General features: G+C 68.3%; 10 protein-coding genes across 10 annotated transcripts; 6 read left to right on the top strand and 4 right to left on the bottom strand.

Moving 5' to 3' along the window:
• Positions 1-47: 47 nt before the first annotated feature.
• FA09DRAFT_314401 (Dus-domain-containing protein) lies at positions 48-3,060 on the top strand. The gene is made up of 7 exons (XM_025740763.1): positions 48-574; positions 745-1,971; positions 2,077-2,424; positions 2,477-2,513; positions 2,568-2,666; positions 2,718-2,876; positions 2,933-3,060. Exons 1-7 carry the CDS (start codon positions 167-169, stop codon positions 3,028-3,030), a joined length of 2,376 nt encoding a protein of 791 aa, XP_025601017.1. The 5' UTR covers positions 48-166; the 3' UTR covers positions 3,031-3,060.
• A 270-nt stretch (positions 3,061-3,330) lies between these two features.
• Positions 3,331-4,539, top strand: FA09DRAFT_327465 (ribosomal protein L34e). Its single transcript, XM_025741410.1, has 3 exons — positions 3,331-3,349; positions 3,797-4,059; positions 4,376-4,539. The coding sequence occupies exons 2-3, from the start codon at positions 3,797-3,799 to the stop codon at positions 4,449-4,451; spliced, it is 339 nt and encodes a 112-aa protein (XP_025601016.1). The 5' UTR covers positions 3,331-3,349; the 3' UTR covers positions 4,452-4,539.
• A 494-nt stretch (positions 4,540-5,033) lies between these two features.
• On the top strand, positions 5,034-6,240 carry FA09DRAFT_358102 (hypothetical protein). Its single transcript, XM_025744913.1, has 3 exons — positions 5,034-5,319; positions 5,616-5,686; positions 5,746-6,240. Exons 1-3 carry the CDS (start codon positions 5,152-5,154, stop codon positions 6,146-6,148), a joined length of 642 nt encoding a protein of 213 aa, XP_025601015.1. The 5' UTR covers positions 5,034-5,151; the 3' UTR covers positions 6,149-6,240.
• Positions 6,241-6,245: 5 nt separating this feature from the next.
• Positions 6,246-8,272, bottom strand: FA09DRAFT_327463 (hypothetical protein). The gene is made up of 3 exons (XM_025741409.1): positions 8,012-8,272; positions 7,586-7,957; positions 6,246-7,535 (listed from the first exon to the last, which is right to left on the bottom strand). The coding sequence occupies exons 1-3, from the start codon at positions 8,207-8,209 to the stop codon at positions 6,309-6,311; spliced, it is 1,797 nt and encodes a 598-aa protein (XP_025601014.1). The 5' UTR covers positions 8,210-8,272; the 3' UTR covers positions 6,246-6,308.
• A 441-nt stretch (positions 8,273-8,713) lies between these two features.
• On the top strand, positions 8,714-10,739 carry FA09DRAFT_327462 (beta-lactamase/transpeptidase-like protein). The gene is made up of 9 exons (XM_025741408.1): positions 8,714-9,443; positions 9,501-9,518; positions 9,569-9,855; positions 9,912-10,029; positions 10,081-10,342; positions 10,398-10,403; positions 10,471-10,529; positions 10,583-10,618; positions 10,675-10,739. The coding sequence occupies exons 1-9, from the start codon at positions 9,075-9,077 to the stop codon at positions 10,732-10,734; spliced, it is 1,215 nt and encodes a 404-aa protein (XP_025601013.1). The 5' UTR covers positions 8,714-9,074; the 3' UTR covers positions 10,735-10,739.
• A 1,457-nt stretch (positions 10,740-12,196) lies between these two features.
• On the bottom strand, positions 12,197-14,206 carry FA09DRAFT_293583 (EF-hand; the record flags this gene model as incomplete). Its single annotated transcript, XM_025740055.1, has 9 exons — positions 12,197-12,285; positions 12,341-12,448; positions 12,582-12,649; positions 12,707-12,801; positions 12,857-12,876; positions 12,939-12,999; positions 13,062-13,146; positions 13,218-13,500; positions 14,104-14,206. 9 exons carry the CDS (start codon positions 14,204-14,206, stop codon positions 12,197-12,199), a joined length of 912 nt encoding a protein of 303 aa, XP_025601012.1.
• A 1,157-nt stretch (positions 14,207-15,363) lies between these two features.
• FA09DRAFT_111718 (hypothetical protein) lies at positions 15,364-17,500 on the bottom strand. Its single transcript, XM_025738996.1, has one exon. The coding sequence runs from the start codon at positions 17,166-17,168 to the stop codon at positions 15,627-15,629; it is 1,542 nt and encodes a 513-aa protein (XP_025601011.1). The 5' UTR covers positions 17,169-17,500; the 3' UTR covers positions 15,364-15,626.
• Positions 17,501-18,372, top strand: FA09DRAFT_111790 (hypothetical protein). Its single transcript, XM_025738997.1, has one exon. The coding sequence runs from the start codon at positions 17,833-17,835 to the stop codon at positions 18,319-18,321; it is 489 nt and encodes a 162-aa protein (XP_025601010.1). The 5' UTR covers positions 17,501-17,832; the 3' UTR covers positions 18,322-18,372.
• Positions 18,373-20,398: 2,026 nt separating this feature from the next.
• Positions 20,399-23,964, top strand: FA09DRAFT_336140 (hypothetical protein; the record flags this gene model as incomplete). Its single annotated transcript, XM_025743844.1, has 10 exons — positions 20,399-20,491; positions 20,545-21,414; positions 21,478-21,552; positions 21,609-21,785; positions 21,836-22,047; positions 22,098-22,365; positions 22,418-22,651; positions 22,705-22,883; positions 22,937-23,352; positions 23,405-23,964. 10 exons carry the CDS (start codon positions 20,399-20,401, stop codon positions 23,962-23,964), a joined length of 3,084 nt encoding a protein of 1,027 aa, XP_025601009.1.
• On the bottom strand, positions 23,928-26,351 carry FA09DRAFT_358096 (pyruvate kinase). Its single transcript, XM_025744912.1, has 4 exons — positions 26,104-26,351; positions 25,952-26,022; positions 25,684-25,763; positions 23,928-25,618 (listed from the first exon to the last, which is right to left on the bottom strand). The coding sequence occupies exons 1-4, from the start codon at positions 26,131-26,133 to the stop codon at positions 24,192-24,194; spliced, it is 1,608 nt and encodes a 535-aa protein (XP_025601008.1). The 5' UTR covers positions 26,134-26,351; the 3' UTR covers positions 23,928-24,191.
• Positions 26,352-26,507: the final 156 nt, after the last annotated feature.

The following is a 26,507-nucleotide window of genomic DNA, read 5'->3' as shown; positions in this document are numbered from 1 at the left end:
TGGCCCAGCTGCACACGTGACCGGCGCCCCTTCCCTCCCCTCCTCCACTCGCCCCCCCGCTCTACTCATCACGGCGCTGCCCTCGCCCGCCCCGCTGCGGCGCCTCCTCGCGGCGGCCACTGGACTCACGTCGCTCGCGCGCCTCCTGTCTCCGCGCGTGGCCCGCATGCCGTCGGCCACGAGCAACGAGGCTGGCGCCTCCGCATCGGCATGCGCGCTGCCCGTCGTCGAGACGCCCGTGCCGCCGCTCGACAGCTTCCCGCCGACGGGCACGCCCGTGCACGCCAAGGCCGCCGGCTTCGCCTTCTGGCGCGACGTACTCGGCAGTCCGCGCCGCGTCATCGCGCCCATGGTCGACGCCTCGGAGCTGCCGTGGCGCATCCTGTCGCGCAGGCACGGCGCCGACCTCGTCTACTCGCCCATGATCAGCGCGCGCCAGTGGGGCGAGCCGGGCAAGGGCAAGACGCGCGCCAAGTACTGCGACGCCCTCTTCAACCGCCCGCTCGGCGAGGAGGGCGCTCGGAGTCTGGACTTGGCGGGGGCGCAGGAGACGGACCGGCCGCTGCTCGTGCAGGTGAGTAGAGGGCCGCGAAGGAGGGAGCTGCCGGACGGTAGGACGATGGCCTCACTGCTTGAGCTCTGCCTGCTACGGCCAGCCTGTCATGTGCCCGGAGGGATCTTGGAGTACAGTCTGCAGCGTCGGACCCTTCTTCTTCTGCGCCGCTCGTGCTGACTACGCTCCAGTTCGCCGCCAACGACCCCCAGCTGCTGCTCGCGGCCGCGCGCGGCGTCGAGGACCACTGCGACGGCGTGGACTTGAATCTCGGCTGCCCGCAGCACATTGCCAAGCGCGGGCACTTTGGCTCGTATCTGCAAGAGGACTGGCCGCTGATCTTCTCGCTCATCAACACGCTGCACCTCAACCTCAAGGTGCCCGTTACGGCCAAGATGCGCGTCTTTCCGACGACCGAGCGCACTGTAGCCTATGCCCGCATGCTCGAGCGCGCAGGTGCCCAGGTCATCGCCGTGCACGGGCGTACGCGCGAGATGAAGGGCCACAAGACGGGCCTGGCCGACTGGCGCAAGATCCGTGCCGTCAAGGAGGCCGTCGCGGTGCCCGTCATCGCCAACGGCAACGTACTGTACCCGGCAGACGTCGAGGAGGCGCTGCGCATCACCGGCGCCGACGCCGTCATGTCGGCCGAGGGCAACCTGTACACGCCGACGATCTTCGGCGAGTCGCCCGCCGCGCCGTCGCAGCTGTATCCCATGGCGCCCGAGCTGCCGTTCCCCGATATCGTCGAGCTCGCGCGCGAGTATCTCGACATTGTCGCTGCGCTCAAGACGCCGACGGCCGTCTCCGCGATTCGGTCACATCTGTTCAAGATCTGCCGGCCCGCGTTTGAGGTGCACCGCGACCTGCGCGGCGACCTCGGCAAGGCTCGGCCCGAGCAGTCGCAGAGCTCAGATCCCGCCGCCATCGCAGCAGCCTTCCGGCCGTTCGTCGACCTGCTCGCTGCACAGCTCGAGGAGGACAAGAAGGACCCGCAGTACCAGCAGGCGCCGGCGTCGCGGCCACCTGGCTCGGTGCCGCTGCGGCCCGACGGCGGCGACGTGCTGGCGGAGGGCGCAGATCCGCAGCGACCCTCCTACATCCCACACTGGCTTGCACAGCCATACTTCCGTGCGCCGATGCCACCACAGCAGGGCCCTGACGCCGAGACGCCCGAGGCTCAGGCGGCACGAGAGGCACGCGCCGAGCGGGTGCTGCAGACACAGACGCCGCAGGTACGCAAGCGCTCCGAGTCGCCCGCGCGCGAGGCGCAGGGCCAGGCTCCCGTCGAGATCAACGACAAGCAAGCGCAGGACGAGCAGCAGATGGCTGCCTCGCTGGACGCTCCGGCTGGAGCTGCGCAGGCCCCTGCAGACGAGGCGCCCGGCGAGGACGAGCCGCTGGTCAAGAAGCTCCGCGTGCGTTGAGCCTCTCTCCCTTACCCCATAGACTATTCCTGTACTATTCATTGTCCCGCCGTAATCGCATCTGACGCCCGTCACCCATCCACTCTTCGCCCGCAGTATGCACTGGCCGCTGCAGCGCCCGTGAAGGCCGCAGCCAATGCGCACTTTACGGCGGGCCGCTTCGACGAGGCGGTCGGCAGCTACAACGACGCGCTGGCCATCTTGCCGCCGCGACCAGTGCCAGAAGAGTCGGATGGCGAAGGCAGCGACGACGGAGAGCGGCAGGCAAACGTCCCGGTCCCGGAGCCCGTGCCGCGGACGCGGCGAGGGGCCGGCCAGGCGGAGCCATCACGCTTCGTCGAGCTGGCCGACGACGAGGACCCGGAGGAGAGCCTGCTGCTGCTCGAGTGCGCAAAGGCGCGCGCTTTGCTGTACTCGAACATGGCGGCGTGCCACCTGAAGCTGGTGAGTGACCGCACCGCGCGCTGCCAGGGCTGCTTCTGACGTGCCGGCGCAGGAGGACTACAAGGGCGCAGTCGCGGCGGCCTCCAACTGTGGGTAGAGCAGAGCGGTGCTGCATCGCTGCTGTGCTGACCTCAGGCAATCAGCCCTCGCCGACGACCCCGACTACATCAAGTCGCTGAACCGCCGGGCACAGGCGAACGAGGCGCTCGGCGGCTGGTCCGCACTCAGCGCCGCGCTCGATGGTGAGTCTGCACAGGGGCCCTGCTCCTCATTCCCCAGCTCACGACCAGCAGACTACAAGCACCTCTCGCGCCTGCCCGACACGCCGGCGGCGCTGCGGCCGACGGTGCGCACCAAGCTGGCGCAGCTGCCGCCGCGCGTCGAGGCGGCCGCGACGCGCGAGAAGGACGAGATGATGGGCAAGCTCAAGGGCATCGGCGACAGTGTGCTGGGTGAGCACCTCCGATGGATGCGTGCAGCACCCACCATCTGCTGATGCACTCAACAGGCTGGTTTGGCCTCTCGACGGACAACTTCCAGATCCAGCAGCAGCCGGGCGGCGGCTCGAGCATCAACTTTGTGCCGGGCAAGGGAGCGAAGAAATGAGACTCGTTGCTGGCGGCCATGCGGCGTCACTCTCCACCCTCTGGTCGGACTGCTGCCTTTTCACGGCTTGTGCGGCGCCGCTTGAGCTGCCGTCAGTGTGGGAGCGCTGCCGAATAGCGCGCGGCGGCGGTGCTGCGGCATGCGGCGGCAGCACGGCAGGCGGGCAGACGCGCTTACGTAAGGCGCGCCGCCGTTCGATCTTCGTGCTGCGGGCGCGACGGCGGCGAGCGCCGCGCTGCAGCCGCTGCCGCCGCCACGACAGCACCGCCGCGCCCCTCCCTTCCGCCCGCTACCCTCCCCCCCTCAAGACTCTCTCAAAGTGAGCATCGACGCCGCACCCTCCTCGCCGCCTCGATGCGTCGTTCTGCTCCGCCATGCTGCACTGCTGCGCGTCCTCTCGCGTGCCGAAACGCACGTCGCAGCGCCGCGCAGCCAGGCATTCTCGCTGCGCCTGCTCTGCGCCAGGAGGAGCGCAGCGCACCACGCTGCAGCGCCGAGCAGACGCGGCGGCACATGCAGCCGCAGCGGTCGAACGCTGCAGCGCTCACTGAGCGGGCATGGGTGCAGTGGCTCGGTGATGGCAGGCCGAGAGTGCTCTCGGGCGCAGTGCTGCTGTGGGCCGAGGCGAATGGCTCGGCGCAGGCGTCTATGTGCTGCTGGGAGGCAGTGCAGCAGCGGGCGAGCAGAATGGGCAGCGCATCGATGGCGGCGGGATGAGTCGAAGCAGCAGAGTAGGAGCGGCATGCTGACGGCACGCCTCGCTCAGATGGCCGAGCGTCTCACGATCCGCAAGCGTACGCCGTACAACACCAAGTCGAACCGCCGGCGCGTGGTCAAGACGCCGGGCGGCAAGCTGCGCTACCTGCACCTCAAGAAGCTGCCGACGAGCCCCAAGTGCGGCGACTGCCACGTCGCGCTGCCCGGCATCAAGGCGCTGCGCCCGCGCGAGTACGCCAACGTCAGCAAGACGCACAAGACCGTGCAGCGTGCTTACGGCGGCTCCCGCTGCGCCAACTGCGTGCGCACCCGGTGAGTGTTGCGAGGAGCGCGCAGAGTGGAGGCTCGAGGCAGGGCGATGGTGTGCGAGAGATTGGTGGGCGCGACGAGAGACTGGGGGAGCGACACAGGTGCTGCACAGCGTACAGCGTAGGGCGATGGAGTACTGCCGGCCGGCACGACGTCAGGCTGGTCGAGCGGCCAGCAGGTGGGCTGTGTCCCGCTTGCGCCAGGGCACCGAGCGCATCGCAGTGATGCGTCGCTGTGTCGCTGCTGCCGGCTGTCGTCCTGCTTTCAAGCCGCCTCAGTCCATCGCGAGAACACCGCGCTCACACCCGTCCGCGCCCAGGATCATCCGCGCCTTCCTCGTCGAGGAGGCCAAGGTGGTCAAGCTGGTGCTCAAGGCCGCCGCTGCCAAGAAGTAAATCCGCTTCTTGCGCTTCAAAAGGCCTTGCCGCTGGTTGGGGATGGGATGCTTTGGATGTTTGGGGATGGCCTTTGCGGCCGACGGCGCCAGCGACACTTCTCTCCACCATAGCTGCGTCTAAAATGGCATCCCTGTCACTCTCCTCGCCCGCAGCGCCAAGCGGTGGTCTGCTGCACCGCACCTGCGGCGGCCGTTGCTGCGCGGCAGTGCTGGCTCCGGCCCTCGCCCGCTTCCTCGCTCTCCATCCCCATGCCCCCACTCACACGCCCTGCCGCGCCCCACATTTCGGCTGTACGACCACCTGCCATTCCTGCATTTCACTCCGTTGCCCAGAAGCTCGCATGTCTGAGTGAGGCCGGGCCTTCCGAGCGCCAGCAGCACTTATGTTGAGGCTGAGACGTGGGGTGACTCTGCTGCTGCGAACGATGCCTTCTTCCCACGCGCCTCTCGCCCTCGAGAAGCACCGCCCGGCGGCGCTCCCGCTCGCAGCCGCGCCGCGGTGATGCGCCTCGCGAGCCACTTCGCGCGCCTCTCCACAGCTGGCAGCGCGGCGCAGCGTGCGCAGCAGCAGCCAGCACCGAGCGCGCCAGCGCCGTCGCCGCGGCTGCGTCACGCACACCACACCACCACGACCACCACCGCCGCCGCCGCCGCTCTCCGTCCGCTCCGCCCGCCTGCGTGCCCCTGCCGCCGCCGCCATGAGTCCGCCGCCCGCTGCCGCCGCGCCGTCGACCGCGCCCACCGGCGGCGGCCCGCGCGGGCCCAAGAGCAAGGCCTACTCCTCCACCGTCGCCGTGCAGACCAACGCGACAAAGTACCGCGGCAAGTACAAGGAGCTCAAGAAGCGCGTCAGCGCCATCGAGCGCGTGAGTGGAGCGGCAGAGCAGCGGCGGCGGCAGCGCTGGGGGAGCCTGCTGCGAGGGGAGAGAGCAGGGCGGCAGGCGGTGCAGGGGCGCGAAGCTGCTGCGGCTGCTTGGCGGGTGCGCCCGCGAGACAGGTGACTCTACACATAGGCGCAGCGCAGCCTATGTGATCAGCAGGGAGCCATCGCAAAGTGGTGCCGGACTGCGCATGGCCTGTGCAGGAGCTGGCAGTGGAACATCCTCGCGAGGAGAGGCAGCTCGGCAGCGAGCACAACCTGACGCCATCTCATCGCCTGCAGGAGAACGACAAGCTGCACCTCAAGACCCTGCGCATCAAGCGCAACATCCAGCGCATGCGCCTCGAGCGAGCGTGCGTGTGCCTTCTGAGACCTCTGCGCCTCCACCAAGCTGACCCCCACGCGACAACAGGCTGCTCTACGAGTCGCTCGACGCCACGCTTCCGCCTGCAGTGCCGCACCCGCCGACCGCACGGCCCGAGGCCGGGCTCGAGGGCGCAAGCCCCGCTGCGTCCAGCGTCGTGGCGCCGGTGCGGCCGTCTGCCGTGCCTGGCGGCAGCGTGCGGCATAGCACGCCGCCGGGCGCCGGCGGCGCACGCGGCTCGGCAGCGACGGGGCCCTGGAGCAGTCCGGCGCAGGAGCCGCTGAGCGGGCCGACGTCGCCGGGCGACGACGACGAGGCGGGCAGCGCGGCGCCGCAGGGCAATGGCGCTGGCGGCAACGGCATGAAGATCACGATCCGCCGATCACACGGCGCTCCGCCGGCTGCGGCGCCGGCTGACGAGGACGACGAGGACGACGATGACGAGTGGTAAACTCGCTGCCTCTCAAGCCCTCGCCGCATCTCCGCTCGCTCGACACTACACTACTGTACCACCACCTCATGCAATCACAGCTCTGACACGACAAAAGCACGGCAAGGTATCGCGATTGCAGATTGAAACGCGAAGGTATGGGGTATGGCGAGCCGAGACGCTACTTGGCCGGCGTCTCGCTGCGGCGCGGCTTCGGCAGCCCGGCCGTCTCGTCGGCCGGAATGAGGGCCCGCAGCTCTGCGTCGCTGAGCTCGACCTCGTGCACGGCACGCATGTGGCGGCGCGCATCGTACAGGCGGCCAAAGCGAAAGGCACACGCCTGCTGCACGTCCTGCGGCGAGAGCGCTGCGATCGCCTCGGCGCCTTGTGCGTCGTCCTCGGCGTCGAGCAGTGCCACGACGCGCGCCCAGGGACACGAGAGGATGCGCGTGCGGTGCCGCCGCGAGAGCGTCGCGGGCTGTGCGTACGACGAGCCCGTGAGGAGGTGCAGCAGCTTGGGCGGCCGCTTCTCCGCAGATGCCTCGGCGGCGCTGCCGCTCAGCCGTCGTGGCGCGCGCGGTCGCGAGGCGTGCGACTCGGGCACTGCTCCGCCCTCGCGGCGGAAGAACTCGTCGTCGCTGAGGTCCGACGTGGCGGCGCTGTCGGCTCCATCGTCGTCGCCGTCCTCGCCCTCGTCTGCGTCGCTCGCTGCAGACTGCTCGGCCGAGTCGCCGGCGCCTGTCGCTGCAGCGCAGCGCTTGGCATGGGCCCGCAGTAGATGCGCGTGCCCGTAGGCCTTGCCGCAGGCGCACTTGTGATTGCGCTCGCCGCGATGAAAGACGCGGACGTGCGTGTCGCGTGCATAGGCGCTCTTGAACGTCTTGCTGCACTGCGACTCTGTCCAGTTGCAGGCGAACATTGGCCGTGCAGGCGGCTCCTCGATGCTCTCGTCCTCATCCGCCACGTCGAAGCCCGTGCCCTCCTCCTGCTCAGCGAGCTTCTCGCTCCTCTGCCGCGCCACATGCCGCGCCTCGTGTTCCTTGAGGTGGTCGAGCCGGCTGAAGACCCGCCCGCAGCCGGGATGCGAGCACGTCGGCGGATGCGCGGCGCGCATGTGCGCCTGCAGTGCAGACCACGTCTCGAAGTGCTCCGGCGTCTCGTGCTGGGCGCACATGTAGCGCTTGGCGTCGTGCTTGCGCATGTGCTTGCGCCGCGCCGAGTAGGAGGCGAATGCCTGCCCGCAGTCTGGCTGCGCGCAGACGAACGGCTTGGTGCCCTCCTCGGCTGCTACGGCAGGCGTGCCTGTAGCGAAAGGCGACGCGGCAGGAGAGGCCGAGTGGCGCGCCCAGATGTGCGCTCGCAGGTGCTTGCGCTTGCGGAACGTGTGGTCACAGCCAGGCTCGGTGCACTGAGAAGAGTCAGCGATGCGTAGTGCTCGCCAGCGGTCAGCCAGCTCACCTCGTAGTCGCGGTCTCGATCCTTGTGTCCTCCTCGCTTCTTCTTCGCCTTCTCAGCATCAGCCACGCCGTGCTCGGCATCCGTGCGCGTCTCGTCCTCCAGCTCCGTGGCCGTCTCGCCACCTTCCACCACGCGTGCAGCGCGCAGCACGTCGCACGTCTCCTCGTGCCGGCGCGCGTGCGATGCCGTCATGAAGCGCGCTGCGCAGACTGGTGCTGCCGCACAGAGACGGATGCGCTCCGGCGAGGCCACGCCGGACGGCTGCGGATCTGCCAGCAGAGAGGTCGATGCATGGACCCGCGCGTGGGCAGACAGGTGGTGCGAGCGTGCAAAGGCGGAGTCACAGCCGGGATGCGGGCAGACGAACGGGCGCTGCAAGACAGGTCAGCGAGGGCCAGCAGCATGCGCCTGTCTCTGCGCACGCACCTCTCCGGTATGGCTGCGCTCGTGCTCGCGCAGACGGGCCGGGCTGTGGAACGCGGCGCCACAGCCGTCGTCGGCGCAGAGATGCGTCTTGGCTCGCGGCCGCTTCGCCGGCGACGGGCTGGCGGCCGCGGGGGCGTCGACAGCCAGGCGCTTGGCAGGCGCGGCCGGCGCTCGAGGCGGCAGCATCGCCGCCGACATGTCGGGCCGGAACACGGACGAGCGAGGGCGGCGTGTGTGGGCGGGGAGGCGGTAGGTGGGCTGTGGGCGGGAAGAGGGAAGTAGCTGGCCGGCTTCGGTGCGAGGTTCATCCCCGACCACATGTTCCCACGGTCGCAAGGCTGTGCCGAATTTGAGCATCGGCGGAGTCGCGCTCCTCAGCGACCGGCACGCGACGGCCGGCTCGCTGCCCCGCGCCCGCATCTTGATGTGGCCCGTGCTTGCTTCCCCACATTCGGCCCATCGAGAGCTCGTCGGCTGGCCCCTGCGCTGCACTCTTGACGCTGAAAGCTCTGCGAGAGGACACCAGACGTTGAGCTGCAGTCGCCTGTCACTTCGTCTCAGATGTTCAAGCCGTCTGGCCGCGGCACGAGCGCTTCGGACGCGCTCCTGTCGCCCGGCTGACGTGCAGCCGGCGGAGCGGAAGTCGCGGCGCGTCGAGCTGCTCTGTTCCTTGACGGCGAGCGGCATCCGCAGCTCAGGAGATGGACAAGAGCCAACCGCTGTGTGCGAGAAGGAGCACGCGGAGTGCCCGGCCGGGGTGGATGCGTTGGCCGCGCATCCTGGCCGCATGATGGCGCTAAGCAGAGTGCGGCTGCGGTCCTGAGCAGGAAGCCGCCCGTGCGGCTCCACATCCCCGCAGCCGCCATCTTGTTGCCCCGCACGCTGCTGCCCCTGGAGAGTGCACAGGCCGTGGGGATGCCGGCCGCCGGCGCTTGATGCCGCCGTCCCACAGCACCAGACTCATGTCTTCGAGAGGGCCGCTCAGGCGGTCGCCGCGGCCTCATCAAGCACCGCCTCCGCCTCGCTCGCCGTGCCTCCCAACCACCACCACCTCAACACCAACATGTCGCTTCAGAACACCGTCCAGTCGATCCTCAACGAGCTCTGCGCCGATCCCATTACATCGGTGCCCGGCGCCGTCGTCTTTGCCGCGGACCGCAAGGGCAACACGCTGGCGCACGCCGCCGCCGGCGTGCGCGGCGTCGACAAGCCGAGCGAGAAGATGGCGCCGAACCAGCTCTTTGCCATCCACAGCTGCACCAAGCTCATCACGGCCATCGCCGCCATGCAGCTCGTCGAGCAGGGCAAGCTGAGCCTCGACGCGCCCATCGACGGCATCCTGCCCGAGCTCAAGGGCCAGGACATCCTCGAGAACGGCAAGCGCCGCAAGAACACGGTGCCCATCACGCTCAACCACCTGCTCTCCCACACGGTGAGCAGTAACGCGTGACTAGCTGCGGAGTGTGCTGACACATGTCTTTCCTTGCAGTCCGGACAGAGCTACCCCGTGCGTGCCACGCCCCGTCATTTGCCTTCTCTGCTCACACCCGCCTGCAGTTCTTCAACGAGCAGACGCGCATCGAGCTCGAGAAGGTCGGCGCCGCCGGCTTTGGCTGCGAGAAGGCGTCGATCATGGCGCCGCTGGCGTCGGAGCCCGGCACGCGCTGGGAGTACGGCACGGGTATCGACTGGGCCGGCCAGGCCGTCGAGCGCGTCTCCGGCCTCGACCTGGACGGCTACTTTAAGGAAAATATCTTCAAGCCGCTTGGCATCACGGAGATGACCATGCGTCCTGACACGGGAATTCCCGGCGGCGTCAAGCCGCGCCTCGCTTCGATGCACAAGTGAGTCTTAGTGCCGCGCGCAAGCTGCCCTGGAGCGGCTCCTGACCCTCTTGCAGGCGCGGAGCGGACGGCAAGATCTCGGCGCGCGACTACCTCGTCGAGTCGAACGAGTCCAAGATGGAGATCCAGTACGGCGGCGCCGGCCTGTACGGCAACGCAAAGGAGTACTGCCAGGTGGGCACCAGCCCGCCGCGTGGCTCTGGCCGCTGCTGACACTGCGCGCAGATCCTCGTTGCGCTGCTCAACGACGGCCAGCACCCCAACGGCGGGCGCATCCTCAAGCCCGAGTCGGTCAAGGAGCTGATGCGCGACCGCCTGCCCGAGAAGCTCGTGCCCGACCTCGAGCGCCCCATCGTCGCCGCGCAGCCCGAGATGTCCAACCCGCTCACCATCCTCGAGGGCATCCCCAAGCAGTGGGCCCTCGCCGGCTGCAAGACGCCCGAGGGCGTGCCCAACGGCCGCAGCGGCAAGTCTGTCTGGTGGGCCGGTGAGTTGAACACGCGCGCAGCATGCTTCGCTTGACTGACCCAACCTGCCCCCAGGCATCGGTGAGGCGGCGTCAAATAGAGATAGAAAGCTTCTGTTCCGCCAGCACGCTGACGCTTCCGCGCACAGCCAACCACTACTGGTGGCTCGACCAGGGCGACGGCACGTGCGGCATGATCCAGACGCAGGTGGGTGGCACCCCGCTGCCCCTGAAGGAGTCGTATTGACGCCTGTTGTTTAGCTGCTTCCATTCTTCGATGCCCAGATCGTTCCTGCGGCGAGTGTTGTGAGGCTTGCAGACGAGCTCATGCTGACTGGCGAACGCTTCCTCAGTTTTTCTTCAAGATCGAGCCGGCCGTCCACCAGCACGTGGCTGCTGAGGGCAGTGCCTGAGCCCCTCGTCTCGATCGCGCCTCACGCCTGTGACCTAATCGATGCGTTCTCCATGCCAGAAGGACTGTGCAGGTCTGCGGCGACAAGAGGGGAGCGGAGGAGAGAGGAGGAGTGGGAAGGAGAGCGGCGCAGCGTCGGCGGCGCGCCGGAGCCCAACGAGGCGAGCGCGGTGTCGCGGCTGTGCTTCCGCGCACCGCCATCATCACCGAACGCCAGCTCTCCGCTCCTTCCATCGGCGGCAGCGTCGCCGCGGCTCAGTCACTCAGTCTTGCGCCCTGCGTTCTCGACTGCGCTTTGCCAGGCGAACAGAATCTCTCGGCCCGCGAGCGTCGCGTTCCGAGCGGCGCCATCCTCTCGCTGCTGCGGCTGGCGTTTCAATGCGTCGTCCTCGCCGACTGACGAGGACGGACGACGACCTCATACACCCTCTCGCACAGATGACATCGGCTCACGACGACGGAGAAGTGGCAGGAGGAGGAGGAAGCCAGGCAGCGCGTCCACTCGGCCCCGATCCCCGTCTCGCGCCCGTTCTCCTTCGCTCGCTCTCTTCGCCTCCCACTTGCTTCGGGTCCTCGCCTCCCTTCCGTTCTCGCTCGCTTCTTGCTCTTCACTCTCACTGGCCTGCTGTGCTTGTCCCCTTGCACTCGCCTTCGATCACCACGTCGCGCTCATCCCCAGTCCTTGTGCCGCCCTCGAAGTGCCCCCTCCGCCTCTCCGCGCACGCGCGTCACCACACCGGATGTCCGCCTCGCTTTCGCAATCGAGGTCAACTTGTGGTGATGCTGCATCGTGCGTCGCCGCACGGACGAGCGGAGAGAGGTGGAAGTGCGGTGTGATGTGCAGACGGACGCGCCCGCCACGCGGCATGGGCAGGCGCCGTGCCGCGCTCTCTTCCTTGCTCAGGGGAAGACCGGGCGCGGTGCCGGCGCCGGGTGCGCCACAGCGGCAGAGCTGCGCCGGCCGACGGCGCGCGCAGCTTCGACGAGGAAGACATGATGATGGAGAAGTCGCTGCTGGCCTGCCGTAGCGACAGCTGGTCGGGAGCGTGGCCGCGCAATCGGCAGAGCAGAGAGGAAGGTCGCGCACAGCGAACACGCCGCGCACCGCCGCCGCTCCCGAGGGGGTCCTTCGCCTTCCTTCCCACCCTTCTGCCCTCCCCGCACCCCTCCTTCTCCTCTCGCATCTAAGCATCCTCACTTTGGTGCTTCCGACACATCAGCCTTTCGCTCGCAAGTTCGAGCCGGCCGTCCACCAGCACGTGGCTGCGGCGGGCAGTGCCTGAGCCCCTTCCACCGAGTCCGCGTCGAGCGCGCCATACCTGTCTCCTAATTCATGTGTCTCACGAGTGAAGGCTGTATGTGCATAGTGGCGTCGCTGAAGTACAGTCGGATCGCCAAGGCGGGTCGAAGCGAAGACAGGCGGGTGTGGACATTACGTCGCGGCGCGGTACATGAGGTCGCGCTCAGGGCGCCGAGAGGACGATCTCGAGGAAGTCCTCGTAGCGCAGCGTGGCGCTGCCATTGCGCTGCATGTCGTGGCGCTGGAAAGACTCTGTTGTGGCGTGTCAGCCCAGTGACGGGTGTGCGAGGACGCAGCGGCCGCGTACCCGTGAGGTGCTTGACCACAACGCAAGCACGCGTAAAACGGTCGAAGGTGATGCCAGGCGGCTTGCCGCGCACGGGAACGCCACCTGCAGAGGCGCCATCAACAGTGACTGTGCGTCAGATGTCAGGCCACGCAGAGGAGTGGCGGCGGCGTGCGTGGGAGGAGAGGACGGGAGATTCAGACCAAGCACGGAGCCGGACTCTGAGGGGGTGGGCGATCAGGGGAAGAGGAGGGGAACGCACTGTACTTCGCCGTCACGAGGTGCAGGAGCTTCGGCGAGAGATTGTAGCCAAATCCCGTCATCGCACGTCTGAAAGGCTTTGATCAGCGATGTGTGCTCCAAATCTGACGACGTCGGCTGGCTCACCCGAGCTCGCTCTGATCGATGGTACCGCTGCTGTCTGCGTCGTATCGGCGGAAGACTTCCTGCCACTGCTTGATGTAGTTCCACAGACCGGCGAACTGCACGCGGTGGTCAGCAGGCCGCACGATGGCGCAGAAGCACAGAGGATCTCACCTCGTTGAAGGTGATCGTACCTGGCGTGGTCCTGCGTCAGCTCTGGCATGGTATTTTTTATCACCTCGCGTGCGATCCGTACCGCTGCGATCATGATCGAAGAATCCGAGGAGCATCTTTACCGTGTCTTGTTCAAAGGCGGACTGCGCACGAGGGGTCGTCAGAGGCACCACCCATCGTCAAGGCCGCTCGTGACCGCACGCACCCAGTCGCCATTCACAAGGGCTTGCTGCAATTCTTTGGCGTCGATGTTTCCTGAGGAATCCCGGTCACAGGCGATGAACCAACCCCTGCGCAGGTGTCAGCCAGAGCATCCGAGAGCATCGAGAGCATCCCGCAGCAGATCCACACGCGCACGCACCACAGCTGCGGGTCGGCGCCCGGCGGCGGCCCCGTGTGCCGATTGAACGTCTGCGGCCGCGCCGGGTAGCCCTGCGGCTGGCCATAGCCCTGCTGCTGCTGTCCGTATCCCTGCGGCGCCGCCTGCTGCTGTCCGTAGCCCTGTGGCGCCTGCTGGCCATAGCCCTGCGGGGCCTGCTGCTGCCCGTAGCCCTGGGCTGCTTGTTGGCCGTAGCCTTGCTGAGCCGGCTGGCCGTAGCCCTGAGGGGCCTGCTGGCCATAGCCCTGCGGTGCCTGTCCATAGCCTGCAAGAGCCAGTCAGCAGACGAGACGAGCTGGGGCGTCGCAGTAGCACTGCTGCCGGGGCCATGCGAGGAGCCGGGTACACGTAGCGTCTGGTACGCACCGCCCTGGCCGCCGGGTGCGCCGCCGGGCGCGTAGGAGTATTGATGCGACATAACTCTATGTGAAGAAGCGATGCGGAGATGCCGAGCTGGGGGTGCGGCGTGGCTGTGGTGGTGTGTGGGAGAGAGGGAGTAAGAGTGGCTGCGCCGCGCGACGCACGGACATCATCGGGCTCTGACGTCGCCTTGCGCCGTGTCTCGCCCACGCGACGAGTCGCGCGCTGTGCGGTGGAGGCGGCGCTTGTGCTGCCGACTCGACCACGCGGGGCGCCGGCGCCGACTCCAAGCACCCGTGCAGCGACACCGCCACACACCAGGCTCGGGCAACTCTTCTTCACACTGAAGTATTCCGGACGTGCGACAAATAGCAATACAATGGAGGCGCAGCGCAGGCGCAGTAGCGGGGAGAGTCCAGACGGCGGGAGAAGGGAGGCCACGGCGATGCACTCGCGGGCACGGGCACGCACTCGGCCTACTGGTAGCCGCCCATGCCGGGGCCCATACCCTGGCCCATGCCGTGCGGTGGCTGCTGCTGCTGGTGCTGCTGCTGCGGCGGCGGCGGCAGCCCGTGAGGCGGCGGCGGCGGTTGCTGGTGCGGCGCGTACATCTGCGGCGCCGCCTGCATCACGCCCGGCGGATAGGCCATGCCGGGCCCGCCGTCGGGCATGCCTGGCGGCGCACCCATGAGGTGGCGCCCGGCGTGCGCCGCGGCGCGGGCTGCGAGCGCCTGCGCCTTCTTCGACGGCTGCTTGGCGGCGGCGTTGGAGATGGCGTTCGGGTCGCCTGTGGAGAGCGGTGAGATGCGGCAAGGGCTGGGAGGACACGCGGCGGGCTCACCTCCGCTGCGCTTGACCTTCTTCGCCCAGCGCAGGCCGCAGGCGTCTGTGACGGCGGGTCAGCAGCAGGTCGACGCGGACCAGCACAGCACGACTCACTGCAGAGCGTCTTGGGACCCAGCGGACCCTTTCGCCACTCAGGCGAGTCCACACGGCCGCAGTCGGTGCACACATAGTCGCCCTCGTCCGGCTTGGGCTTTTTCTGTAGGAAGGGATCAGACACGCTGCTGGGCTCGCATGCACACCGCGCACGCACCTTCTTGCGCTTGCCGTCCTCGGTGCCGCCGGCACCCACTGTGCCGGCGTCATCGTCCTCGCCCTCATCGCTCTCCGCCTCGGCAGTCAGCGTGCGCTCGAGAGCCAGCGACGAGCTCTGCAGCGGACTCGTCGGCTGGCTCTCCTCGCCGAAGTTGCCGTGGCCCAGCGCCGAGACGGCACTCTCGCGCCGGTACGACGCGTCGAGCTCGGCCTTGTAGAAGTCGGTGTGGTACGCCGGCTCATCGAGGCTGGTGCGCTGGGCGCCTGCCGGGTCCTCCTCGTCGTGCCCGTCGCGAGCTCCTCCGCCGCTGCGGCCGTCGGGCCCGTCGCGCAGGTCCATCTCGGCCAGCAGCTTGCGCAGCCGCTCGTTCTCGAGCTTCAGCTCCAGGAACGAGTCGAGCATCGTAACGTTCTTCGTCGGATAGACGCGGCACGTGCAGAAGAAGCACTGCGCGCTGTCGGCAGAGAGCTCGTCGTCGTTGGACGACTTGGACTGCTGCGCGGCGTCCAACAGCTTGTGCGTATCGTCCTCGCTCAGCATGGACCCCTGCTTCGGCATGTTGACGCCGGTGGAGAAGTACGCGTGCCCGGTGGCCTCAAACACCTCGAAGTGGTCCTCCGTGTCGTCCTCGTCGCGGCTGGGCGAGGTGCCATCGCGCGTGCGCAGCTGGCCGTTCGGACCCGCGCCGCTCTGTCCGTTGGTGGCGTTCGACGAGGTCTCGCCGCCAGCGGAGTCAGACGTCGAGTCTGACGGCGAGCGCGCCGCCGCCTTGGCGTCGGCAATGTCGGCGCGCTTCTGCCGCTTGTCGGCCGCCGTCTGCGGCTTGCGCCGGAAGCGATAGTACATGAGCAGGTCCGAGTGCTCGACGAGTGACCGCGAGAAGCCGCGTTGCACGTCGGCGACGTCGTCCGAGTGAATGAACTGCAGGGGCGTCAGCAAACCGGACGCGACAGGTCCCAAGTCCAACGCACCTCGAACAGCGGCTTGCCCGTCAGCTCCTCTGGCTTCCAGCCGGTGAGCGCATACACGCTCGGGCTGGCGAAGAGCACGCGGCCCTGCGCATCGAGCACGTGCACAAAGTCGAGGAGCTCCTCGACGATGCGGTTGCTCCAGCCCTTGCGCTTCGTAAAGTCACTGGCGGCATTGTGGCCCAGCGACGCGCGGTCGGGGCCACGCAGCACCTGCGAGCCGAGACCGGGCGGATGCGAGGCGGCGTGGCCCAGCGGCAGCGGGCCGCCAGACGAGCCTGGCATGTTGCCCGACGAGGAATTCCGCTGCGGCCCGGCCCAGCTCTGCTGCTGCTGGTGGCCGGGGCGCTGTGGCCCAGACATATTGTCCGACGGCGCGTGCATCGGCTGGTAGCCGTCCATGAGGCTCTCGGAGCTGCGCGACGGCGGCACGTGCAGGCTGCCGCTGAGCGTTCTCCGGTGGAGGTTCGGCGCCCAGCCGCCGTACTCGGCAGCGGCAGCAGCGTCGATCATGTTCGTGGCCGAGTGCGGCATGCTGGGCCGCACGTGCTGCGGCGCCATGGAGCTGCCCTGCTGCTCGTGCTGCTGCAGAACTTGCCCGGCGGTCACAGACGGCAGCGGGTGCGCGCCAGCGGTAAAGGTCATGCGGCGTCGCTTGCCGCCGGGACTGTCGTCGCTCGACGTGCCGCCCGGTGTCTGCGACGACGGCGTGTTGCTGAAGTCGCCCTCGTAGCCGCCAGGCCCGCGGTTGCCGCCGAGACGCTGCAGCCGCATGTCCACCGGCCCTGCACCACCCTGCGAGCGCTCACCGTCGTAGCCCAGATGCCCGTACGCTGCGGCAGCCGCGGCCGCGGCAGCGGGATCCAAATGCCCGCCCGACGCGCCCGCCTGTGACCCGTTGACGTCGCGCTGGGCGCCCGGCCGGCCGTACGTCTGCAGGATGGCGTCGATCTCCTCGTCCGTCGGCGGATGGTACAGCTCCATGCCGGCGCCAGACGCCATGACGCCCGGCGCGTACGTGTTGCGGCGCGGGATCATGCCGGCGTTGGCCTGCTGCTGCTGCTGCGACTGCTGCTGCGGCTGCGGCTGCGATTGCGCCTGCTGCTGTGGGTGGTTGTGCACGACGGGCATGAAGAAGGTGCCTGCCGTGTTGTGCATGCCGGACTGCAGCCCCTGCTGCTGCTGCTGTTGCTGGAGCTGGGCCATCTGCGCATGCTGTTGCTGCTGGTGCTGCTGCTGCGCCTGCTGTTGCTGCTGATGCTGGCGCTGCTGCTGCAGGTGCATCGCGGACGTCTGCTGCTGCTGCATGCCCGATGGTTGCTGCTGCGAGGCGTGCTGCGCCTGCATCATGCTGCGCTGCTGCTCCTGCTGCTGCTGCATGTCGAGCGGCATCTGCTGCATGCCGTGTGGCAGCCCATGCTGCATGCCGGGTGCGTTGTGGTGGCCATGCTGCTGCGATGCGCCGCCAAACGCGCCCGAGGCGTCGTACCCCGGCTGCGGCTGCATGCCGCCCTGCTGGACGCGCACTCGGCGTGTAGCAGGAGGTCGAGCCCGCTACGACGCGGCGACGCGGAGTGAGGATGAGTCGCCGCCAGTCACGCAGCGGCGACGGCAGACGCGCGCAAGGCGATCGAGAGGATATCGACCTCGGAGATCCGGAAGGGTGCCGCGAGGCCCTGGCGAGGAGAGCCTCGAAAGGGCCAGACGGGCGGCAGGCTCGGAGAGTGCTCGGTGCGCAGACGCGGCTGGCGACACGGATCTGGCCAGTCGAGCGAGGCTGCGAGCGATCAGAGGTCCGACTTCGCTCGTGGCGAGCCAAGCGCTGCGATGACGGAGTGCGCAGACGGGACTGCGGCGGAGAGGAAGAGTTTGCGTGAGAAGGGGCCACCAGGAAGGGCGAGCGATGGGTGAGAGAGACTGAGCACGACCGAGCAGCGCCACGAGCGAGTCGAGGCCGAGCGTGCTGGCGCAGGACACACGGACACTGTCGGCCTGCTGCGTGACAGGCGACGGGCTGGCCCTCAATAAAGGCTGGCACCCTGCCTTCGCTCCACGCCTGTGACGCTTCTCTAAGTCTGACGGACACCTCAGCGCTGTGCCTTGCCGAGGGTGCCCGGGCGTCTGGGGCTGCCAGCCAGCACAGCGCAGGCGCCCTCGGGTGCGGCCAAGCATGACGCCCATGCACGGCGGCAGTGCAGCCGGCTGGTGTGTCGTCAGGGTCCGTAGTAGGGGCCTGAAACTAATCAGGCGGCGAACCCACGGGCGGCGCGCGCAGCGTGACCGCTCGCGTGGACCCGCACCGCCGTGGCACGACTGCGGAGAGGCATGCTCCGAGCCCCTCGCTGGCATCCTTCCACGGGCCGAGGGCTGCTCAAGCCCCTCACGTGTGCCTATCTGCAGCAGCGGTGCTGACCAAGCGGCGACTATCAAGGCGCCCCATGTGCATAGATGCGTTCTGGACTCACCCAGAGTCCTCTCAGTGCCCCTCACTCAGGCAGGCGCGCGTCTTCCGTGTGGCAAGCTAGAAGGCCGACGCGGTGGCGTGCTGGCCACAGCTAATCTGATGAGGTGCGCTCGGAGCCGACGCTGCCTCGTGTACCCGGTGCCGAGAGCGAGGGACGTGCTGCAGCAGCGGAAGCACCCCTGGGACGTGCCGTAGCCGAGGCAGGCGATGACCGTCTGCTGGCGTGCGAGCTCGCGAGCTGGGTGGCGGTACGGCACGCGCGAGACGACGAGCCGACGGACGCGCGAAGAGGTGCGTCACGACCGACTGCGGAAGGCCGGGATGCGCTGCTGTGGAGATACGGAGGATGGAGACGGAGGCGAGCAGCGACGAGGCGCGAGACCAAGGCGGGGCGCGCAGGAAGCGGAGCAGCGCCACGCTCCGAGCGGGCGGAGAGAGGAGTCGCGCCGCCGCCGCACGGCACCTGAGCGCGAGCGGCACGCGGCGAAGGCTCGCGCGCCGCGCCACGCCGCCCGCCATGCACTGGACCCTGAGCCGCGCTCCGGCACGCGCCGCGCGGCATAGCGCAGATAGGCTGCGCTGCTGCCTCGTCGCCGAGCTAGAGGTCTCGTCGCGTGCTGCTGCTGCATCTGAGGCCGCCGTTGGCTGCTGCAACTGCTGCTGCTGCTGCCGCTGCTGCTGCAACTGCTGCTGCTGCTGCCGCTGCTGCTGCTGCTGGCCGCCGCTGCAGCATGCTGCAGCGCTCGGTACACTGCGTGCTTGGAGCGGCTGCGTTCACGTGCCGCGGGCAGCGCTCACGGCACGGCGGCGGCGCCGAAGCTGCGGCGCGTGGCGAGCTAGGATGCGCCGCTCAGGGTGCAGGCAAGGCGGAGCCGCCTTGCCGCAGCTGGGCTTCGGAGCAGTCACGTCGGGCCCGCGGCGCAGACGGAGGAGGTGCCGAGGCGAGGCGGCTGCTGCGCTTGCGCAGGTGCTGCCCGACGGCGACGAAGGCTAGCAAACTCTGCTGCGCCTGCGCTGCGCTCTCGCGTCTGCCGGCTGCTGCAGCGCTGCACCCGTGCCGCAGCCGGCCTCGTGGGTGTGTGGCTTCGGCGTCCGGCCCATGCGTTCGTTGCATGTGCTCCGCTCCTCTGCTGCTGCTCGACGTCGGCTGCCGCGACGCAACGGGACGGCCAGCGTCCCGGCACAGCTCCGGTGCTGCCCCTGCGCTTTGGTGCTCGCTGCACCCTGCATTTGCCCCGCATGCGCATGAGCGCTCACCTCGTCCGTCGCGCGCTTCTGCCGGCACCTCTGAGCTCTCTTGCTGCTCCTCGCGCTGCATCTCTGAGACCTCACTCTCTCTGCGCCAACATCATATTACGCTGCCGTCTGCAGCCCGCGCAGCCACGCAGCGGTCATTCGCGGCACGGAACGGAGCCAGCCGTAACGGAGCTGCAGCGAGCGGATCTCGTTGCGCAGAAGCGGTGTAGGGGTGTCGCAGCCCTCGCATGCGAAGGCGAGTCGGTGGGACAGCCTCCGCCCGGCTCGTCCGGATATGCTCGAGGGCGAGGATGCGGAGGCGCCGGGCTCGGCACGGGTTCGCGAGGCCAGCTGCACAGAGGCCGCTTCTCTCAGGCCGCGGCTGCAATTGTCAGAGCCAGTCAGCTTCCACCTGTTGGGCTGCCATGCCCATGCCTGGGAGCCTTGCCGTGATGATCACAGTCGAAGGCGAGAGCCGCGGTCGGGCATGTTGGCGTGCGTCACTCAGAGTGCTGGCCGGAGAGAATGCCGGAGAGTCGGATACCGGGAGCGTGGGCGGGGCGGAGTGTGACCTCTAGCGTCTGCCGCACGCCCGGGTGCCGGCTCAGGCCTGTATCTGCCCTCTCGCCAGAGCTTCTGTCGTGCCCGTCGTGCCTGGAGGGAAGCTCCGCTGTGGCTGCGAGGGCGCTGGAGGGCCAAGTGCGGCTCCGAGGGTGCGGTCGAGCGAGTTCACACGCGCAGCCTGCGCACACGGCAGCCCGCCGATACGGTGCGGCCGAGGAGCGGGCTTGAGCAGATAACCCCGATTCCGCTACCTCATGCAGCAGCTCAAGTGAGTGAGTTCAGAGACCTGAGACGAGAGCCAAGATGAGGCGACGGGTGTGAGGATGGTCCGGACCAGGACGCGCTTCTGGAGCATTCGGCTGCGACGCGCCGAGGTCGTGCCGCTCGGACCAAGGGAAGGTGGAGCTGCGCCGCGCGCCTTCTTCTCCGCCCTCCTCTACCCTCTACCACCACCTCTCCCGCTCGCTGCAGCATGGACACGCACATGAGCGCTGCGCCAGCGCTCCGGCCCGAGATCGAGCGACTCACAATACAGGCACTGGCGCGCGGCACTGCGCCGTCGCAGGTGTGTGCCTCGGCCAGAGCACGAGACAGCCACAGCTCACCGCGCATCCGCAGTGGCTCGCACAGGCGCGTGCGGTCCTCGCCGGAGAAGACAGCGGCTATACGGTCGTCCAGGTGCTTCTAGCGCTCGTTGTGCCGCTGTCCGTCCCGCCAGAGCTGGCGCTCGACTACCTGACCCTCGCACTCGGCCGGCCGCTCGAGGACGCAGCGGGCGCCGCCTCATCGTCGGCGTCGGCGCTCGACTTGCATCAGCCGCTGTGCACACCTGCACAAGTGTCGCTCGCACTTCTGCAGCTGCATGGCGATGAGTCGGGCCGCCGTTCGAGCTCCTCTGTCGGCGCCGCTGCCAGCCTCCTGCTTGAGTGCGACTCGCGCGGCCTGCCAGATCTCGAGGCAATCACGCGCATCTACGATGCCTCCGCATGGACGGCAGTCCTGCGTGTGGCAGGCAGCTGCGCTCGCATGTGCGCCGAGGCTCTCGTCGCGCAGGAACACGCCGCTGCTAGCCTTACTGCAGGCTGGCTCACCGCCGGCGTGCCGGCGCTGGTCGAGTCCGCGCGCGCGGCACCGCAGGCTGGCGGCGTGGACGAGCAGAGCGTGCGGGCTGTGGAGGCCGCCTTTGCGACGCTCTTTGCTGCACTTGACTCGCACACAAACCCGCTCATATCGTCCGAGACTGCTCGGTCAGTGCTGGACTCGCTGCTGCACGGCACGCGCCCGCGAAGGGGAAGCACAGCGGCTGCGGCTGCACACGCGCAAGACAAGGGCCTCGTCGAGCAGGAGCGCGCGCTGCGTGCGGCGAGCGCAGCTCTGCCACCTCTGCAGACATGGCGACTCGAAGTGTGGGACATTGGCCATCTGCAGCTACCCGGCAGCGCCGAGCCGTCGCCGAGCGTGGAGATCGTGCATCTGCTGCATCTCTTTGTGAGTGTGGCGTGGGTGAGGGGGGTCCTGCTCGGCTCTCCAGAGCTCATCTCCTCGTTTCAGGTCGACGAGCAGCTTCCATGGGCTGCCAAGGTCGAAGCGGCTCGTACAACTCTCAGTGCCCTGACGGACGCAGCCGTGAGTCCAGCCTCGTCAATCCAGAAAAGAGAGTCTGACATGATGTCTGGCAACAGGACGCCAGCACCAGCGCGACGAGCATCTACGAGACATTCTACCTCTCCATCTTTCTCGCTGCCGTCACATCTCTCACGCACGTGCTGTCTCCGCCGCCGACGATCGGATCGCTGGAGCCGTCTGGGCGGAGTGACGCGGCCTATGTTGTTGTGTGGCGCGCTGCTCTCTGTGGCATGGTGAGTTCCTCGCGGCCTCCACGCCTCGCTACCGCTGAGCCCTTCAGCAGCTGCCGGCGCTTGTTGCGAGCCTGGAGTCCGAGCGCGTGGCCGCAGGAGCGCATCCGCAGCACATCATGAGCGGCGTCTTCAAGGCGCTCCTGTCGCTGACAGAGGCCCGTCTGGTGGAGACGGAGCGCGTCATGCTCGCTGCTGTGCCCTCCAAGTCGGCCGAAGAGCGCGGCGAGGACGACATGGCGCTGGACGAGTGGCTCGCATCAGCGTGAGTGCCAGACCGGCTCTCAGCGCAGCGCAACACTGACAGTCGTGCAGCTCGAGCCCGCCACATGCACCGCTGCGTGGCGGTCTGCTGCGTGCCCTCGTCGACCTGCAGCTCATGAGCGCGGCGGACGCGGACAGCACGAGCGTTGCTGGAGCGCTGGCCGATGCCGAGCCGACACTCATGGCGCAAGCAGGCGGAGAAGAGGCGCTCGCTGCCGACCTGGCCGACAAGATGGCGCATGACGACCTCACGGAGCTTCTGAACAAGGTCGCAGGCGACTACGGCGCACAGCCGACGTGCGCGCGCCAGCTTGTGCAGGTGAGCTCAGATGAGCGACGCTGGCGGAGCTCGGCTCATGTGCGCCTCACAGATGCTGGCGAATGCTGCGCAGGAGGGCGACCTCGAGCGTGTGGCCCGCGTCTCCAAGGCCTTGCTCGACAATGCCTCCGCAGTCGACGTGATGGCCCTCTACGTCGGATCGCTCGAGGTGCTCCTGCCGTTCGCCACTCTGCTCGATCGCACGGACCTCGGCGAGATTGCCGACGAGCCGTCGGTCTTGTGCTCCGTCATTCTCTTTGCGCAGTGGCTGCTTAATCGTGCAGAGGTGCGTCGCGACGGTCCGACAAGCTGTCGTATCGCTGACACGCGCTCGAGCAGCTCGCTGGAGGTCTAGTCGTCGAGCAGCTGGCGGAGCACGCGCGTTTCCTGCCTCGCTTCGCCCGCTCGTGCACTTCCATCTCGCGCCTCGACGACCTGGAGGCTGGCGAGCGCGAGCTCGTCGCGCGCTGGATCCGCGCTCTCTACGAGAGCGATGGCATCTCGGACGAGCTCATGCGGTGCGTGCCCTCCGACGACCTTGATGGGTGTGTGGCTGACGCGGCGCTCGCAGTGACTCTGCACCGCAGGTCATCATGCGCCTGGCGCCGCTGCTCTTTTCTCAGTCCATCACTGCCTGCAACACGGGCATCATCGACCTCGACACGCTCCGCGGCGGCCTGACGTACTTCGCCCAAGACCTGCTATGCTTCGCTTTGCCCGGCGCTCTGCGCTGGGTCATGACGGACCTGCAGCGTGTCCCGCTCAAGTCAGCTGCAGGCGGGCAGTCGAGCGGCCGTGCGGTGCACTACGAGATCCTCAGCACGTTTCTGACGTCCGACAGCTGCTCCTCGACGGTCGCACAGCTTGTGGCAGCCGATCTGCGACGCGTGCTGCGCGACTCTCAACTCGCTGCGGCGACGGCAGGCACGGACGTCGATGTGGCCGTGCTCAGGAGCAAGCTCGAGGAGGCTATCGAGGCGCTTCCGAGTGAGTGGGGATGCTCGTTGCTGACGCACAGCTTGAGCTCACATCGCTTCAGGTCCCTCTCGTAGCACTGCCTGGCTCTCGCCAGCGCTCGGTGCGGGCCTGGTCGGCGCGCCGCTGGACAGCGTGCGCCCGCACGTCCATCTCGTGCAGGCCACAGCTCGACGGGAACAGGTGGCAGAGGTGCTTGCGGCGCATCTCCGCGACACGCTTGCCCTCGCGCCAGCCCTACCCTCACTCAAGCGCAGCCTGGCATGCATGCTGGCCTTCGACCACGTTCGCCCGACGCCCGCATCCGCTGCGATTCGGCACCACGCCCTCGTCACCCTCGTCACGCGCCAGATGCTCGACGAGCCGACGCCGCCGAGTGCTTCTGCTGCCGAGGCACTGGGCCTGGCGCTGACGCTGCTGCAGCACGCCTCGAGCCCAGACTCCACTGCTGCCCAGCACGTCGGCCAGCTGCTCGCGCTGTGCTACGCACAGGCCCTCGCCGGCACGAGCTCCGAGGCGCTCCACGCCGCCTGCGCCTCGGCACTCGTAACGCTCGCCGCACGGACGCCGCTCGTCCGCAGCGAGATCCTGCCCGTCTTTCCGGCGCTCGAGGCTGTGGTCTAGTGCATGTAATTGCAGCGGCTTGGCTTTTTTCGTGACAAGTAGAGCAGACGGGAAAGGAACGTGTATGAGCGGAGCGGAACGGCATGGGCTGCGGGACGGCTTCGCGAGGGATATCTAGGCGGGCCTGCGAGAGACGGTCTGGCGCGTCAGGCGCAGTGCAGACGAAGCTCGGCGCGAGGCGAGGGCACGCGGCGGCAGAGAGGCGGACGAGGACAGCCTCGGCTGCTCTACGACTCGCGCGCCGGGTTGCCCGTGCCCTCGAGCACAAAGTCGCGCGCCGCGTCGGGCACGGTGAGGACACGCAGCGAGTTGGTGTGTCCCTGGCCGCCGCGCCAGCCCTGCAGGGCGACGACGACGTCGCCCTTCTCGACGATGCCGAGGGCGAGCGCCTCGCTGAGGCCGTACTTGATGCGGTTGTCCACGTCCTCCTGCCACTTGCTGTTGTCGGCCGGGCGCGGGTGCGGGTAGAGGAACGGGTAGCAGCCGCGGTACAGGTGCACGTCGCGCGCCGTGTGCGAGTCGCGCGTGATGGTGAGGATGGGGCAGCGCGGGCGGTACTTGCTCACGAGGCGCGCCGTGTTGCCGCTCGTCGACATGAGCAGAATCGCACCAGCCTGCTGCTCCAGCGACGCGCTCACGGCCGCCATGGCGACCGTCTCGCTCGTGTCCGTGGGCACCTGCGTGAGGCTGCGCATCTCGTTGAAGAGCGGCACGTACGAGATCGACTGCTCGGCCAGGAAGCTCGTCTCGGCCATCATGCGCACCGCCTCGATCGGGTACGCGCCCTTGGCCGTCTCGCCGGACAGCATGACACAGTCGGCGCCGTCGAGCACGGCGTTGGCGACGTCGGAGACCTCGGCGCGCGTCGGGCGGTTGTTGACAATCATCGACTCGAGCATCTGCGTGGCGCAGATGACGGGCTTGCCGGCGATGTTGCACTTGGCGATCATCATCTTCTGCGCCATGAAGACCTGCGGCGCCGGAATCTCAATGCCGAGGTCGCCGCGCGCAACCATGATGCCGTCGGACTCCTTGAGGATCTCGTCGAAGTTGAGCACGCCCTGGTGGTTCTCGACCTTGGAGATGATCTTGATGTGCGCGCCCTTCTCGCCGAGGATCTCGCGGATCGTGCGCACGTCGGAGCCGCGGCGGATGAACGAGGCAAAGATCATGTCGAGGTCGTTCTCGACGGCGAAGAGAATGTCCTGGCGGTCCTTCTCCGAGATGGCGGGCAGGTCGACGTCCGTGAGCGGCAGGTTGACGCCCTTCTTGTTCGACAGCACGCCGTTGTTCGAGGCGCGCACGCGCACGAGCTTCTCCGACTCGATGGCCACAACCTCGAGCGCGAGGATGCCGTCGTCGATGAAGATCTGGCGGCCGACCTCGACCTTCTTGGCGAGGTTCTTGTAGTCGATGTAGAGGTGCGTGGCGCTGCACTTCTCGGCGTAGGCGTCGTCCGTGGTGACGTAGAACTCGTGGCCCGTCGAGATCTTGACGTCCTCGCCGTCGACCATCATGCCCGTGCGCATCTCGGGGCCCTTGGTGTCGAGCGCGATGGCCAGCGGGCGGCCGGGCGTCTCGGCCACGACGGCGCGCGTGTTGTCCACGACGGACTTGAAGTACTCGGCCGAGCCGTGCGAGGCGTTCAGGCGGACTGAGGACGGTCAGCAGGTGTGCGAGCGCTTGCGCTCACCCTTGCGCGCGCATTGCGCGACCCACCGATGTTCATGCCGGCGCGGCGCAGGGCGCCGAGCATCTCGACATTCTTCGTCTTGGGGCCGATCGTGCAGATGATCGAGCTGCGCGGCAGAGCAGGGTGTGAGCCGGGCTGCTCGCTCCAGGTCCTGGCTGCCTGTGCATCTGGCGCGCTTGAAGATGCGCTCGGCAATCTTCCCAGCAGCGGGGCGTGACCAGCCTGCATACCCACCGCTGCGCAGACGCTGCGCTCGATGCATGCACGCCGCTCGACCTGCCACGCCGCACTCACGTCTTGCGGAAGAAGCGGTTCGAGCTGGAGATGCCGTGCTCGAGCGGGTTGAGGCTGGCGAGCCACTCGAGCTGGGAAGCGAAGCGCGTGAGCGGGCAGCGCCAGGAGGAGTGGTACGTGCAGCCGCAGCTGTGCACGTCACGGCGACTCACCTGCGACTTGGCGATGGGCTGGTACAGCATGGTGACGGCGTGCTGGGTGTGGGAGTGGTGGTGAGAAGGACGAAGGCAGAGGCGAGCCGAGCGCGCTGCAGATGTGCCAGCGGGAAGGTCTCGCCGCGGCACGCCCGCCGCACCGCACACAGGCGGCGCGCCGGCGAAAAAGATACGCGGCGGCGCGCGCTGGATAAGCCCGTGCGCAGACGCCGCACGAACTGCTGCTGCGAGCGCCCTCCTCTGCGACTCCGCACGCGGCTGACGCACAGCTGCGCCAGCATAGACACCGCTCTGCCTGCGCAAGAGCGAGAGGTGGATGGTGCTGCGCAGGGCCGGCGAGCTGGTCACCAGCGTCGTGCGGCCAGCGTGATGAGGGCCGGCAGGGCAGGCGGCCACTTGCA

Source organism: Tilletiopsis washingtonensis (genome assembly GCF_003144115.1).
Source record: "Tilletiopsis washingtonensis strain MCA 4186 unplaced genomic scaffold FA09scaffold_2, whole genome shotgun sequence".
Lineage (NCBI taxonomy): Eukaryota > Fungi > Basidiomycota > Exobasidiomycetes > Entylomatales > Tilletiopsis > Tilletiopsis washingtonensis.
This window is presented reverse-complemented; position numbering and strand designations above follow the sequence as displayed.